Raw genomic sequence first — 14,525 nt, 5'->3', positions numbered from 1 at the left:
AAACGCATTCTCCCAACGCCGACAGTGGTCCCAGAAGGGCAGTGTAGTAAGAAAGAACAAGAAGCATTGCAGCATGTGTCACCATGACACCACCACCATCCGACAACAACTACACGATGATATAATAAACCAATACTAACAAACACCGCATCCATCACATCACCAATCCCCCCACTTGCCTGGATAAGCCAGAACCCCGTAGGCGTCGCTAGATCGGATTGGGATCCCATACAGTTTGAACATGGACTGCAAAATTAGCAGTCTTAGGTCTTTACTACCATCGGATCGAAGATTTCAACGGCCATGATTTAGTACCAGTACTGTTTGTTATCACTTGCTACAGTACGCGCTACAGGATTCATCTGCTATAGTATCTGATGAATAGTACTTTTGTGTGATTTGAGCCCTTGATATTTGATCCAACAATAGTTGTATGACTGCGAAAGTTACAGTCATACAAACAACTGCAGGTGATCTCAATTCCGCTAGATCCATTTGATCGATGCTCGGTGCACCTGGCCCCCCTCCCAATCATCGATCCAGTCCCATACACACGGTCACGTACACACGAACGCAAAGGAACCCGTGCTACATGCCTACTAGTACACACTTGCATCATTCACAGGTTGAGCCATCCAACTGCGTGCTTGCCAAGAACAGATAGGCTGAAAAGTGCAAGGATAAAAAGGAGAGCTCAGCTCTAGGGGCACTAGGAAGAAGCAGGCCAATAGAAAAGAACGGCAGGCATCACACACACTAGTACAAAAGCTAGCTGCTTCTTGTTAGTTCTGGCCTTCTGATAGCCATTCCTGGAGTTGTTGAGCCTTAGAGTTGGACAGGTTATTGCAGCTGTTCTTGGTGTCTGGTGAGTGGTGAGTGCTTGCTCTGTTGATGTTCTCTGCTATGTGATCTTATCTTAATTCTTGAGTGGTTGCAAGGTGCATGAGCTTGAATCTCTTTGTCTGCTAATTTCGGCGAGTTACATCGCGTCCATCCGAAAATGCTTTTGGACATGAGTTGGTAGCCACTCTTTCACGTCGTGAAAGACTTAAGTTTGACACGAGACTTGAAAGTGCTTTATCTTGTTGCCGAATAAATGGTTGCAGGCTCCATTTCCCTTGCTCGAAAACGTCTTTGAGGTTGTGACATGAATTGATTTGATGATCACAAGTCCTATCTCTTCCCGGTTTCTCTTTCCAGCTTTCACTTTGACCTTAGAATATGTTACACGTTTGTTTTGACACTTTCTCCGGCCTAAGTTGAGTGCAAAACTGAACTCTTCAAGTAGCTGCATACTTGCATTCTTCCCATCGTTTCCCAACTTCATATGTAGTATATCATTTATGGTAGAGTTTTTGAGTGTTGAAGCCCTTAACATTGGCACTGGAGTCCTTCCTCAGCTCCACATACCACCATCTATTCATTTTAACACAAAGATTTTCCTCTTGTTCCTTTTTCTTAGAGAATTCATATTTCCTATAGCAGATCAAGTCCTATGGAAGAAGAATTCAAGGACAAAGGCCTCCCTCCCACGCTGCTACACCTCATCCCTGACGGGAGAGAATGGAAGGTGAAAGAAGCAGATGGAGAAGGATCAAGGAACACAAACTTAGATGCCGATGAGGATAAGGAGCTAGAGCTTAAGCTCGGCCTCCCTGGTGTCCAACAGGAAGAGAGAGCAGCTGATTCAAGAGAGAAGATACAGCAGCAACACCGAGAGAGTTCCTCAGAACCATCCATCGGTTGCTTCCCTACACATTCAAAGCCTACCACCAGCATCGGCACAACTGGGGCAAAGAGAGGATTTTTTGCGACTGTTGGGGCCACACTAGAAGGTAGGACAAGGGAAAACGAGCAGCTTACTCTAGTTCCTTAATTTGAGCAGCTGTTCTTTTTTTTCTATATCTTCTCTTCTGTTACCTCAGGTTATAATCAGAGCCACCGGGACACAGAAGAATGTGGGAAGGAGCTAACGTTAGGAAATGAAAATATGGCAGGTGAGAGGAAGAAAGGATGCTGTCCCTCACCACCATGCTCAGCTGCAGCGCACAGCAGCAACCCCCAGGGGAGGTAACAATACACTTACTGCCTTTTATCCTCTTTTCTACCATGGAAGCCATACTTGTTTTTTTCTTGTCATCATGCATGGTGACAGCATGGGTAACTTTGACAGATTACATATTTTTAATGTTAGTTCATGCTTTCCTATGAATTCAGCTTTCCTAGGGTCCCTTCTTTTCTTTTCTTTTTAATTCTAAAATGAGCTAAGATCTTTCAAATTGTTCCACTTGTTGGTCATGGCTTTCTGAATGAATTGTCGTGAGCATTTTGTGATATTTATTTTGGCTTTTGATACTTAGAATAATGGTTTAATCGTCAATTTTGCCACTCAAAGGAGAAACCTTAGTCAATTTAAATTGCCAAAAGGTTGTCTTTTAATCAACCACGTAGTTACTTTCTGTGGCTAGTACTCATTGTGGCTCAAACCATTGTTTATTGGTTAAGTAATGATATGCTTTCCATCAGTGGAACAGTGTGTTCTTTTAATTATGGGTTTATGATTTACGCCACCTACATACGCAGACTCCCAATTTTTCCAAAAATAAATGAATAAACCCATCATTTACCAGTGCTTTAATTTGATGTAGAGGTGCTATTCCTCCAGTAGTCGGTTGGCCTCCAATCCGGTCCTTCAGGAGAAACCTCACAAATGGCAGTTCATTTAAACAGTCCCCTGAACGACAAAATGACGAAGCTGATGACAAGGCAAAGCCAATCTGCAAGAAGAGACCTCTTGTCAAAATCAACATGGATGGGATCCCCATTGGAAGGAAAGTAGACCTTGAAATATACGACAGCTACCAGAAGCTGTCATCTGCTGTTGAAGAGTTGTTCCGTGGTTTTCTTGAAGGTAAAAAAAAAAGAACACCAAGCCCACTGAACACAAATACTTTAAGTCATTTAAGGAGCCAAATACTTTTGTTTTAAATGGTCTGTATATTGTTCTAAAGCATTGTTTTGCAGCTCAAAAAGATCTATCTTGTGCTGAAAGTGGAGAGCAAGGGGCAGAAGACAAAATATTTTCAGGGTTGTTGGATGGAACTGGTGTATACACTTTAGTATATGAAGACAATGATGGAGACAGAATGTTAGCTGGGGACATACCATGGAAGTAAGCTTTTGTTGTTGCTTACTCCTACTGTATATTTATTAGCACTAGCCATATACAAGATACGGTGTCAGCCTGTCATACTGATTTGTTTCGGGCCTGTTTGGATTGGTGCCCCAGCAAAATTTTGGTAGTGCCAAATCTTGGGTAAGTTTTGGCACTACCAAAACTTTGGTAGGGTAAAGTTAAAAAATGTTTATTTGGATTGAAGCCAAACTATGCCCATAAGAGACTAGTTCATGAGCAAAGCCAAATTTGTAGCGAAGGTAGTGTTTAATACAGATGTTTGGTTTGCTACCCTACCAAAGTTTTGGTAAGGTAGCAAATTCAAACTAGCCCGAAGGATGTGCCATGAATACTGCTATCTATCTAACTAATGCTTTTGACTGCTGCAGGGTATTTGTTTCGACTGTTAAGAGGTTGAGGGTTATGAGGAGGTCAGAACTTCCCCATGACATGGTAAGCATAGGGCAACTTCAACAGGCGCCATTTTCCTCATAAATAGCAGTACTGTATCTCTGGTTAAACTTGGATCAAATGATGCACTTTTGTGTTATATAACACCATGCTATAGTATTGCACTTATATTAGTTATATAAAATAATTCTATAGACTTGGGTCAAATGGATTCACTTCCTCAAGTTAAGGTCTGCCCTCAATTTGTTTTCCTCTTATGTCCTTCCACAGATTGGAGCTGACCCTGTGAAGTAGCAAATCGTTGATTTTAGGGTCCAGACATATCAATTGTGCAAACCATAGTCCATCACCTTTCTGGGGGATGACCTGTTTTTGGCTTGTACAGATGATTATGATAATGGGAAAATAGCATCTTGCAGGTGCAGTGGACAAACTGCATATTTTGTAAATGACCTACTCTTTTTCAGATATAACAGATTGGTGTAATTCTATAAGTTATAGATTTCTTGACAAAGGTGCCAAAAGTGTGTACAGTACGATGCCATGATTGTACTGAACTGCAGGGCAATCCTCAGATCATAATAGTGATTTCTGTTGCAAATTAAGAGAGCAAGAAAACAGCTACAGAATGCTGGTGGCTCATCAATAATACAGCAGCAGCAGCATATGGAATATCCTATGGTCCTGCTGTTAGAGCGTGTGAACTTGCCCACTTTTTTGGTTATCACTCTAGCTATCCAAACACCTTTACTTCAAGTTAGCTGCGTCCCCAATTTCCTCCTGTCAGTTGTCATAGAAGTTTGTCAGCTGTGACTAACTCACAGGTTAATCCCTCTTTCACAACTGTGGAAACTATTGATTGAATTCGATAACTTCATTTCTTTTCGTTACACACCATTCCGTGGCAATTAATTTGCTTCCTCCATAGGAAAAGTTGCCAAACATGGAAGCTATCTGAAGCCACTCTCGGGAGTGCATATCACAAGGGTTGCTCTCAGGAATAACACATGGCATTGATCCATTCCATGATAGAGATAGTGCATGGGCTTCAAGCTGACAATCACACTCTACTGCAGCTCATAGTGGAATTACTGCTTGTTTTGATAATTTGTTTCTATTTACTACTTTCTACTGAACCAGATGTAAATTGTACCACCATGATACGAGACTGGAAGGAGACTAGTGAACTTAAATTGCCAGTTGAAGTCTGCAAGAGGTAAAAGCTTGAGGAATACCTGAAATTTCAGGTAAAACCCCACATGGCCACAAAAGTTTGCAGCAGATCCCTTGCTCAATTTCACCATTGAAAGACTGGTATGTGGTGTGCATTAATTCCAGATGGTTAATCATCATAGGCTCCACCTGTAGAAAATCAAGATCTTTAGGTTAAAGGATAAACTACAGGACCCAAAAAAGGGGTGTAATATTTTTATGGTGCTGACAGAAAGATTCACGGTAATACTTGCAGCCTTGGAATTGGAAACACTGGAAAGGTCTTTGTCATTGGGTCACCACTAAATTCCGAATGGCAGGAAAAGAACAAAGGACAGGGTGGATTACGAAAGAATCTGTAGCCTTTTTCTCCTCCCTAAACATCTGCATCCTCCGTGTTGTGTGGCTGTGTGCTCACATGTTCGTGAGCTAAAAAAGGCTATATTCCCTTTGCAAGAACAATGCATTGGAGTAGATGAAAGCAATGGTAGTTCCTAGAAAAATTAAACATGCCATGAATCGCGTACTTAGTTCCACATATGTCCTGTGCAAATATTTTATCAGTTAACCGCTGCTTACATTAAGTTCTGTCGATCAGAGAGGCCACTAAATCAGGTAGATAATACTGGGGGGATTCTGATGTTACGAGGCCAACTAGGAAACACACCATGGAGACTAACAATATCACAGCTAGCAGATATACATATGATCTGTAAATATGCGATAAAAATGTAAACACTTGCATACGAATTAGGACATCATCTCTAAGGTATATGATTCAACGAACAAAACCACGGAATTTTGGAGAGCATGTACATTCCTAACAAACAATACTTGCATTATGCATATGCATAGATACTTTCACTAAGGGCCTGTTCACTTTGATGCCAAAAAAACCTTACCAAATTTTGGTAATGGCAGGATTTCTTATATAGTTACTAAAATTTGGCAGGAAACTAAATGTAGCCACTTTTTTTGGTAACTTTACCAAAATTTGGTAAGGTTGAAAATGGCATCAAAGTGAACAGGCCCTAATGATAACCATGCATACAGAGCATAAATATTTCGTATACAAAAAGACTAACAGCATAGCTGCATCATTAGCAAAACTACATGGTCCCAAGTCACCCAAGCCAATTGCACAACGTCTAGGGTTCTGATTACTAGCAGTATTGCTATGCACAATTGTTCATTTGTTTGTCACGAGATATTACTCATGACTCATGACAACATAGTTAATTAGTAAAATATATTAGAGAAGAATTTAATAATTCTTTCCAGATATTATATAACTAAGAGATATCAGATGTGCTGATAATTTTGTTCTGGAAAAAGGCAGTAGCACTGTCGCCTTGCTCTTGTTTTTTTAGTAACTCTTATCAAGCATTTCAGCAGTGTAAGGATACTTTTTCTGTTTATGATCCATCAGATCCTACAGGTAAATAAGAATTGACAGCTCAACTATGTTTCTTTGGACATTGAAGTTTGAAAATTGTCCACTACTACAATTTTCTACTCCACGAGAATGGTCCACTACTACAATTTTCTACTCCACGAGAATGGACAACACGAGACAGCGTATGAAAACACCTGTAAAAAGTTCTAGATGAACATTTGGGGCAAGATATCACTAACCAGAAGACGACAGTTGATAATGAGATAATCAATCATGGGATTCAATCTTCTGTGCACTCGTGGTTCTTTAATTTGGATTTCGGACCTGCAAATAGAAGGAATCGAATACGGCTAGACGGCTAGTCACTCTTAACTCTTAACTTAATCAAATCAACAGTAGGATGAGTACATTGCTTAAAAAAAGAGAAGAGCTTACTTAATATTGCCCTTTGCAATCTCTTCAGAGATAAGCTCATGTATTCTGATAAGAACACGAAACACAGCAAATCGCCAGAGACACTGAAAATTCACAGCCATGAGACATCAATCCATCTGACTTCCTCAGATTATCCATGAATGAGAAACCGCCTGTTCCCGCAAGACAGCAACTGAGCAAACTCGGGGTCGTAGATGCAGAAGTACCATCAAACCTCAGCGCCGGTGCTACACCTCGTCTCCCCGTCCAACTCCATCCCTGCCTCCCGACCCTCACCACGCCCTCCTCCACTACTCCGCTAGCCTCCTGGCAGCGTGCAGAGTTTCCAGATCGTCCACAAGGTATCCGGCGCGCGCGAGTGCGCTCGCCGGAAAACTGGAGATAACCAATAGGAAGAAATACGCGGAGGGGGCAGTGGCTGCGTACCGTCGAGGAGGTGCCCACCGGAGCCGGAGCAGATCGCCGGGAAGATGCCGGCGGCGAACGGCGCGTGCGTGTCAGCGTGGCTCCACTTTTTAGCCCACCCACCCCGTAAAAGTGAGAAAATTGCATATCTACCATCCCATAAGAATGGCTTCACTAGACTACCATTATAAAAACGGGTTTCGCTGAAATACGCCGGCGGCCATGGCCATCTCCACCGCCGCGCCGATGCCGCCTTGCCGACGGCGATCGGGGCGCTGCCCTCCCTGCCATCCCCGCCAACGCCTGTGCAGCTGAGGTCGTCGCGGAAGGACTCCGGCGACGACGCGCGGATCCCGCCGGCGCGCGTGCGCGTGGGGCCGGTGGAGCAGCTCCTGGCCGCCGCCGCCTCCTCGTTGCCACCGCGTAGCCAGCCGCCGTCGACCGCGCCAGTCGCCACCGCGCCGCCACCGGAGCCCGCGGCCTCCGCCGTCGACCGTGCCAGCCGCCACCGAGCCGCCCTCCACCGGAGCCCGCGGCCTCCGCCGTCGACCGTGCCAGCCGCCACCGCGCCGCCCTCCGCCGGAGCCCGCGGCCGCCGCCGCCGACCGCGCTAGCCGCCACCACGCCGCCCTCCGCCGGAGCCCGTGGCCACCGCCGTCGACCGCTCCTGCCGCCACCGCGCAGCCCTCCGCCGGAGCCCACGCCCGCGCCTGCCGCCACCGCGCAGCCCTCCGCCGGAGCCCGCGCCCGCTGCCCGTGCGGCGGGGATGGCAGGGAGGGAGCTAGCCATGGCCACCGGCGAGCTCTTCACGCGCAGGATGGAGGAAGAAGAAGAGGCAGGGGCATTTCTGTTCGGGATGGCATTTTGGCGAAGACACTCTGGTTGAATGGTATTCCAGCGAAGCCCGTTTTCATAATGGTATTATATTGAAGCCATTCTTATGGGATGGTAGATATGCAATTTTCTTCGTAAAAGTATAGCAATTTGGGCCCATAGATGTAGGCCCACAAGGCCTCTCAGGCCCAAAAGAAGCTCAGCGTGCCGGGGCCCATCATGCCATGCTGCCAACCTATTTCAAGGCCCAGTTTGTCTCCAACGGCAACGAGTCCGAAACGAATCAAACGATCTCCCGAGCGATTTTGCTCTATTGGGTGATTTCTTCTCTGATATTTGACGTTTTCTTCCCGAGATTGAAAGGCTCCCGGATTCTCCGATCGATCGCGACGCAAATCCTGGACGCAGCCATGGTCGGCGGCGGGGTACGTGACGGCGACGAGGAGGCGGCGCTATGGCCGCGGCCGATCATGCTGGAGGAGGACTACTACTCCAGACGGCGCCGCGCCCGCGAGCACGACCGGCGCCGCGCCGCCGCCCTCAGGGAGGAGGAGTCCAACGAGCGGCTCGCGCGGGAGTGCCTGGATCACTACAACGCCCTGCACCCGGGCGACGAGCACGACCTCGCGCCGGGCGACGTGACGCTGTGCAGCGCGCCATGCAACTCCACCACCTGGACGCACGGCAACTTCGTGGCTCGCCGCCGCTCCGGCTGCCTCGCGTCGTTGTTCCTGCCCTCCCGGCCGCGGACGCTCTTCTTCTTCGAGCACATGTCCAGCAAGGACTTCCTCGGCGTCGTCACGTGCGTCCCGATGGCTGACGAGCCGGACGGCGGCGGCCTCCTGGCGAGAGTCCCGCTCTGCCGCCGGTGGGCGACCCGGCGCCGCCGGAGCGGCAGGTGGGACTGCGTCTGCAGGACCTGCAACCGCGGCCTCCACGTGAAGCATCCATGGCTGAAGAAGAAGGTGGTCGGGGAGTTCCCGTGCGGGCATCTGGAGGCGGCGAGCGTCTGCAAGATGTGCTTCTCCTACTCCGACGTCGTCCATCCAAGCCCGGGGAAGTTTGCGCGCGGGTACCAGGAGCACGAGGACGATTTCTGGCGTCCCTGCAACGGTTGTAAAATGTAAACGCTTGTCCACGAACTAACCCTACCAATGTTTGAAAAACACGAATATTAGAAAAGAACATAATACAAAATAAATAAAAGGGGTGAGACTTTAAATCCAGACCAGTTAGCCCACCATCTTGTGGAGCTAACCGGAAAACCCCTAACCATTTCTCCCTACCAATGTTTCATGTCGCTTACTCAAATTATAGTAATGTTGACAAAAATTTCAGCTTGTTTCTAAGGTGCAGTGTCATATTAATTAGTCCAGAATTCTAGACCCAGGAAATTAGATCGTAATTTCTATTGCTAAAGTGCTAAATGCTGATTGTCTTGCAAAGAAAAAGTTCATCTGGAAACTGAACTTGTGCATGCTGAGTCTCACCAATTCTGCAGGCTTTTTTGAAAAATTGTGAATCAATGTCCGAAATCTGAAAACTGATCCTAGAAAGGTCTCTCTCTGAACCAAGAACTTCCTGTGTGATTCACAGTAGCGGTCCTCGTATGATCGTATCAATATCCAATGTCTGATGAAAAAGGAAAATAGTAGTATCGAGTAGCCGACACAACCTCAGTTTCGTGTTACAAGTCACTTTAGCTTTTGCCACAAGTCGAACTTCCTATTAACAGCATTCATATTAAAATACACTAACATTTACAACAATAAAACTATACAATTGGTCGAAGTTAGATATGTTTAACTTAAGACAAAAGCTAAAGTGACTTAAAATATGGAACCGAAGGAATAATAGCGAGTAGGAAGACAAGGAAATTAATTTGTGCAGTTCAAGTCAGAACGTAGCAGGCGGAGACGATGGTTTTTACAGGTGCAGGTCCAGAGAGCTCCTGGAGATTTTATTCAGGTAGTGCGCCGGGTAAGGGCACCTGCTTGCCCCCTTGCAAGTTGTCACCGGGAGATTTTCGGTCGCGTGTGGCGACATGGTCTGGCAGCGAAGATTGCAAGGAACCCAGATTATAATGACTAAAAATCTACCCTATTAGCTCCGCCTGCGTCGCTCGCCCCAGGCGACACGGGCGGCGACAACACACGCCGACAGCCCATTTCCTCCCCCTCTCTTCCGCCTTGCCGCCGCCCGAGCAGCTGCCGGCAAAGCCGCGCAGCGGCAAGGACGGTGGCGGCGGGGCCTCTTTTCTTCTCTCAAGGAGTACGGCGGGGCACCGGTGGGACTTGAGCGACTGAGGCGGCGGCGGCGGTGCCGCCAGATCCGCGCCTCTCCTGCCGGATCTGGCGGGATGGCGGCTGGCGGCGGGGAAGGTGATGGCGGCGGGGGTGATGATGGCGTCGGGGATGGCGAGCTGTGTCTGTTATTGGGGGCCGTCGACGGCGGGGATGGAGGTGGCGGCGAGGTTGGCGACGGCGGGCCGGATCCAGGCGCGCCGAAGGCGGATCCGGCCCCCCGTGGGTGGATCCGGCCCCCCATATGGGCGGATCTGGCGCGGGAGCTCCACGTACTTGGCGGCTGGTGGCTGGTGGCGGTCGCGGCAGCTGGTGGCGGTCCCGACGGCTGGTGGCGGTGTCGGGGCTGTCGCGGCGGCGGCTTTGGCTGGCGACGTCGACAGAGGACATGGCGGCTGCGTCAGGGCGGTTGCTGGCAGCGGCTGCGTTGGCGGTGGCGGCGGTTCGCGATGGCGGTGGCTGGCGTCGGCGGCTGGTGACAGCGGCCGGCTTGCGGCGGCCATGACTAAGGAGGCAGCGGCGACATCGGCGGATGTGGCAGTGGAGGCGGGGAAGGAGTCTGTTTGGTGGCGGCGGGCGACGGCGCAGCGGTTTTGCGGAGGCGGAGGCTGGCGTCGGTGGCAGCGGTGGCGTTGGCTGCGGCCGTGAAGGTGGTGGCAACGTCGGAGGATGCGGGTCGCTGGCAACAGCAAGTGGAGGCGGGGAAGGAGTCGGGTGCGAGGTGAGGATGGCGTCGGCGAGGTGGCTGGGTGTTCGGCAGCAGCGGCTGCGGTGGTGGTGACCGTGTCTGCGGCCACCGAAGGCATGGCGGCCTCGGACGGCTAGCCGAGGGCGTGGGAGACGACTACATCTAGCTGGTGCGGCATCGTTTAGGTGGAGGGGTCGGAGACCAGCTTTGCGCAGAGAAGCGCAGCCGATGGCAGCGGAGGCTGGCTCGGCGCGAGAGGCGCGAGCGGCGGAGATGGAGGCCGGCTTGGCACGGAAGGCACGGCCGATGGAGGGAGGCTGGATTGGCGTGAGAGGCGCGTCCGGTGGAGGAGGCCGGCTTGGCGCAGAGTGGCGTGCCGGCGGTGGAGGAGGCGACCTAGGTGTGAGGAGGAGCTGTCGGTGGGTGTGGCGCGGTCTTCGGCGCACGAAGGCTGGCCGGCAGGGGACGCCGGTGCAGAGGTCCCACATGTCGGCAAAGCTTGTGTGGTGGTGGAGCATCAGTGCGTCAGCCGTGGATTCGCAGGTGGTGAACGGTGGGTGAAAACCCAGTCCAGCCTTGGTCGGACTGACAACGATGTCCTGAGGGCGTTGTTGTGCTGTCTCACCTCTCAAGGATGATTGCCGAGCGAAAGCCCAGTCTTGGCTCTTTTGAGTCTTGACAAACGACGGCAGCAGTTTTTCCGTCGCTTCTCTTCTTGAAGACGTTGTTTTGGCATCCTCTAGGGGGCAATCTCGCATGTGTCCCTTTGTTGGTCTAGTGGTGGTCGGTCACGCTTAGCGGCGGCCAGTCCGGTGTTAACCTTCTCCTGGGCTTGTTGTTGGCGATGTCGCCGTGTGGGTGGTGGTATATTTTTTCTTTTTCCTGGTTACAACCCTCTTGTAATTTTTTTCCTACTCTATCAATAGAACTTTGCACCGTCTCGTGTGAGTCGTTAAAAAAAAAAACTTTCTAGCAAAGGAAAGAGATCTAAGATAGTAGAGAGTCCAGCATTGGAAGAGTGGAGCTAGTATGGAGAGGACAGGCTACCTGCAGTGATGAACGGCGTCGATCACCACCGGTCGCCAGACAAAGTGGGGAGCGAGAGGATAAATTAGCTAGAGGCATTTCGGTCTGGGCATATGTGAGGAAAATTGGGTTACCATTTTAATTTGGAAGAAATTTCGAAATGTCATTCTGGCATCGGCCCCTAAGTTGGAAATAGCATTCCACGAAATCAAATTGGAATTTTTACAATGGCATTTCGGCGAAGCCTACTTTTGATGATGGCATGTATCCAAATTTCTCATGACGCGCAGAGTCCACGGATCGGTCACTAGTGTGCAATGCGCCGTAGACAAGTGTCTAACCAGAACCGAACATCCGGATCGGGGCAATGGTGGTGTCGACCGGAGCGGGAGCTGATCGGCGGGAAGACCGCCGGCAGCGCACGGGGGTGTGTGCCGTGCGCGCGCGGCTCCCCTTCTAGCCCAAAAAGAAAAAAAAACTAGCAGTTTTGGGCCCCGAAATATCCAGCCCACCAAAACTATCAAGGCCGAAACCGAAGCCCACAATGATGAAGGGCTCCCGGATTCACCGGTCGATCGCGTCGCGCGATCCCTCGGCGAGGCCCTGATCGGCGGCAGGAGCAGAGCCATGATCGACGACGACGAGGAGGCAGCGCTATGGTCGCGACGAAACACGCCAGTGGAGCACCCCATCCGCCGCGCGTACGACCGCGTCGCCGCCGCCCTCAGGGAGAAGCGATCCAACGAGCGGCTCGCGCGGGAGTGCCTGGACCACTACAACGCCCTGCACCCGGGCGACGAGCACGACCTCGCACCCGGCGGCGACGTGACGCTGTCCCGCTCGCACTGCAGCACCGGCGCCTGGACGCACGGCAACTTCGTGGCTCGCCGCCGCCGGCGGCAATGGCGCCGCTGCCTCGCCTTCGTCCTCCCCGCCACGCGGACGCTCTTCTTCTTCGAGCACATGTCCGGCGACGACTACCTCGGCGTCATCACGTGCATCCCGATGCCGGACGAGCCGGTCGGCGGCTTCCTCGCCAGAATCCCGCTCATCCGCCGGTGGGCGACCCCTCGCCGGAGCGGCAGGTGGGACTGCGTCTGCAAGACGTGCCGCCGCGGCCTCCGCGTGACGCACCACTGGCTGAAGAGGAAGGTGATCGGCGAGTTCCCGTGCGGGCACATGGTGGCGGAGAGCGTCTGCAAGATGTGCTACCACTACTCCGACGTCGTCCATCCGAGCCCGGGCAAGTTCGCGCGCGGGTACCTGGAGCACGAAGACGAATTTGGCCACTACGGCCGTAATGGCTTGAGGGATTATCCATGTTAACTAACCCCAGCGTGTTTCTCTTCGCTTGCAATGCTCACATTAGAAGATCTACACTAATAAATACGTATGTAACAGATATTTTTGTCACTTACAGGTAGGAGTAGAAATTTGACATGTTGCAGCAAACAATTCGTCATGCATGTTAGAGCTGCACAATTTCAGATTTTGCTATATATATTTCAGAATTTGATGCTTGTGTTGGATAATTTCGTAGGTGAAGGCGTCCAGCACGCTGTCATGATGCGATAATGCTTCTCTTTGGACAATTTCGTATGAGTGAAGGCGTCCAGCATGCTGTCATGATGGTATTATGAACTGCACTGTAATATTATTAGTCCAAAATTCTAGACCCCAGGAAATTGGATATTAATTTCCTATTGCCAAAGTGCTAAATGCTGAGAGAAAGCTAATAATCAGGAAAAATCCGCCGTCCGCCCATTACTTGCCTTGCTCAACTGGGCTTGAGCACATCCTGATCAATTCTACGGGCTTCTAGAAAAACTGTGAAGCGAGGCTTAAAATCTGAATTTTGATTCTAGGACTAGAAGGTGTTTCTTTCAGAACGATGAATTCTTGTTAGTGACCTGTCCTCATATCAACATCTGAAGCCTTGTGAAATCGAGGAGTAGCATCTAGCAGATAGTGCCGTTCTAGAATCTTGATGGTTACAATCCCTGTCTGCATCTCGCGTGCGGTTTTCTCAAAAGTCAAAAACACAAGCTGTTACTCTCTGGAAGCGAATCAATCATATTCAGTCTTCGGGTACACTTGGACCATATAGTAGCTTGCATCTCTGTCCACAACCTTTTTACTCAAAACTCAAAAAAGTCGTTGAAGTTTCAGTACAGAAGGAACTGACAGAGTAGTGCCGAACTCTTAACGAAAAACCAAATTCGCTACATCTGCAGCGCAATTTTTCCTTTGCGGACAGTGTGCTAAGCGGTGAATTCTGCAACACAACGAGTTTCAGAGTCTACAATGTCCTAGCCTACTACACCAAAACTCAGACTAATCATGGACTTACTGCCAGGATAGTTAGTACTAATGTTTAGCAATATAAAACGCAACAATGTGCTGGTAGGTAGTAGGAGTTGTACAGACAGTGGGCATCAGTGACATCCTTTATGTGTTTTTCTGAAGCTAGTCTACGCACAAGTCCACAGTCAGCAAAGGCGAGCCGGGCTCTTTGAAATTTTCTTCAGTTTCTGACGCTGCACATGAGACTTCCTGCTCCTTTCCTTCGTGGCCACTCTCACTCATCGCTAGCCACTGGATCACCGAACGTGCGGCTGAGATCGAAGCTGGGATCTCTC

At 49.8% G+C, this 14,525-nt stretch overlaps 4 protein-coding genes across 11 annotated transcripts; 3 read left to right on the top strand and 1 right to left on the bottom strand.

Annotated features, from left to right (window-relative positions):
- The first annotated feature begins 658 nt into the window (after nucleotides 1-658).
- Nucleotides 659-4,831, top strand: LOC127773453 (auxin-responsive protein IAA18). Of its 7 annotated transcripts, XR_008017569.1 has the most exons (8): nucleotides 659-872; nucleotides 1,483-1,835; nucleotides 1,926-2,070; nucleotides 2,649-2,911; nucleotides 3,025-3,172; nucleotides 3,565-3,628; nucleotides 3,857-4,410; nucleotides 4,515-4,831. XR_008017569.1 is itself a non-coding variant. In XM_052299515.1 (7 exons), exons 2-7 carry the CDS (start codon nucleotides 1,496-1,498, stop codon nucleotides 3,878-3,880), a joined length of 984 nt encoding a protein of 327 aa, XP_052155475.1. In that variant the 5' UTR covers nucleotides 659-865; nucleotides 1,486-1,495; the 3' UTR covers nucleotides 3,881-4,831. The 7 variants fall into 7 exon arrangements, 6 of the variants coding, with proteins under 6 accessions (XP_052155475.1, XP_052155474.1, XP_052155472.1 ...); XM_052299515.1 differs by having other exon boundaries at nucleotides 659-865; nucleotides 1,486-1,835; nucleotides 3,857-4,831; XM_052299514.1 differs by having other exon boundaries at nucleotides 659-865; nucleotides 3,857-4,831.
- Nucleotides 2,475-7,594, bottom strand: LOC127773454 (uncharacterized). 2 transcript variants are annotated; one of them, XM_052299518.1, is made up of 4 exons: nucleotides 6,630-7,594; nucleotides 6,434-6,544; nucleotides 4,822-4,948; nucleotides 2,475-2,777 (listed from the first exon to the last, which is right to left on the bottom strand). In XM_052299518.1, exon 1 carries the CDS (start codon nucleotides 7,188-7,190, stop codon nucleotides 6,666-6,668), a length of 525 nt encoding a protein of 174 aa, XP_052155478.1. In that variant the 5' UTR covers nucleotides 7,191-7,594; the 3' UTR covers nucleotides 2,475-2,777; nucleotides 4,822-4,948; nucleotides 6,434-6,544; nucleotides 6,630-6,665. The 2 variants fall into 2 exon arrangements, with proteins under 2 accessions (XP_052155478.1, XP_052155477.1); XM_052299517.1 differs by having other exon boundaries at nucleotides 6,434-6,518; nucleotides 6,630-7,592.
- Nucleotides 7,595-8,279: 685 nt separating this feature from the next.
- Nucleotides 8,280-8,996, top strand: LOC127774279 (uncharacterized). Its single transcript, XM_052300520.1, has one exon. The coding sequence runs from the start codon at nucleotides 8,280-8,282 to the stop codon at nucleotides 8,994-8,996; it is 717 nt and encodes a 238-aa protein (XP_052156480.1).
- Nucleotides 8,997-12,372: 3,376 nt separating this feature from the next.
- LOC127774959 (uncharacterized) lies at nucleotides 12,373-13,346 on the top strand. The gene has a single exon (XM_052301253.1). It carries the CDS (start codon nucleotides 12,514-12,516, stop codon nucleotides 13,210-13,212), a length of 699 nt encoding a protein of 232 aa, XP_052157213.1. The 5' UTR covers nucleotides 12,373-12,513; the 3' UTR covers nucleotides 13,213-13,346.
- The last annotated feature ends 1,179 nt before the right edge of the window (nucleotides 13,347-14,525 follow it).

Source organism: Oryza glaberrima, chromosome 5, assembly GCF_000147395.1.
Source record: "Oryza glaberrima chromosome 5, OglaRS2, whole genome shotgun sequence".
Lineage (NCBI taxonomy): Eukaryota > Viridiplantae > Streptophyta > Magnoliopsida > Poales > Poaceae > Oryza > Oryza glaberrima.
This window is presented reverse-complemented; position numbering and strand designations above follow the sequence as displayed.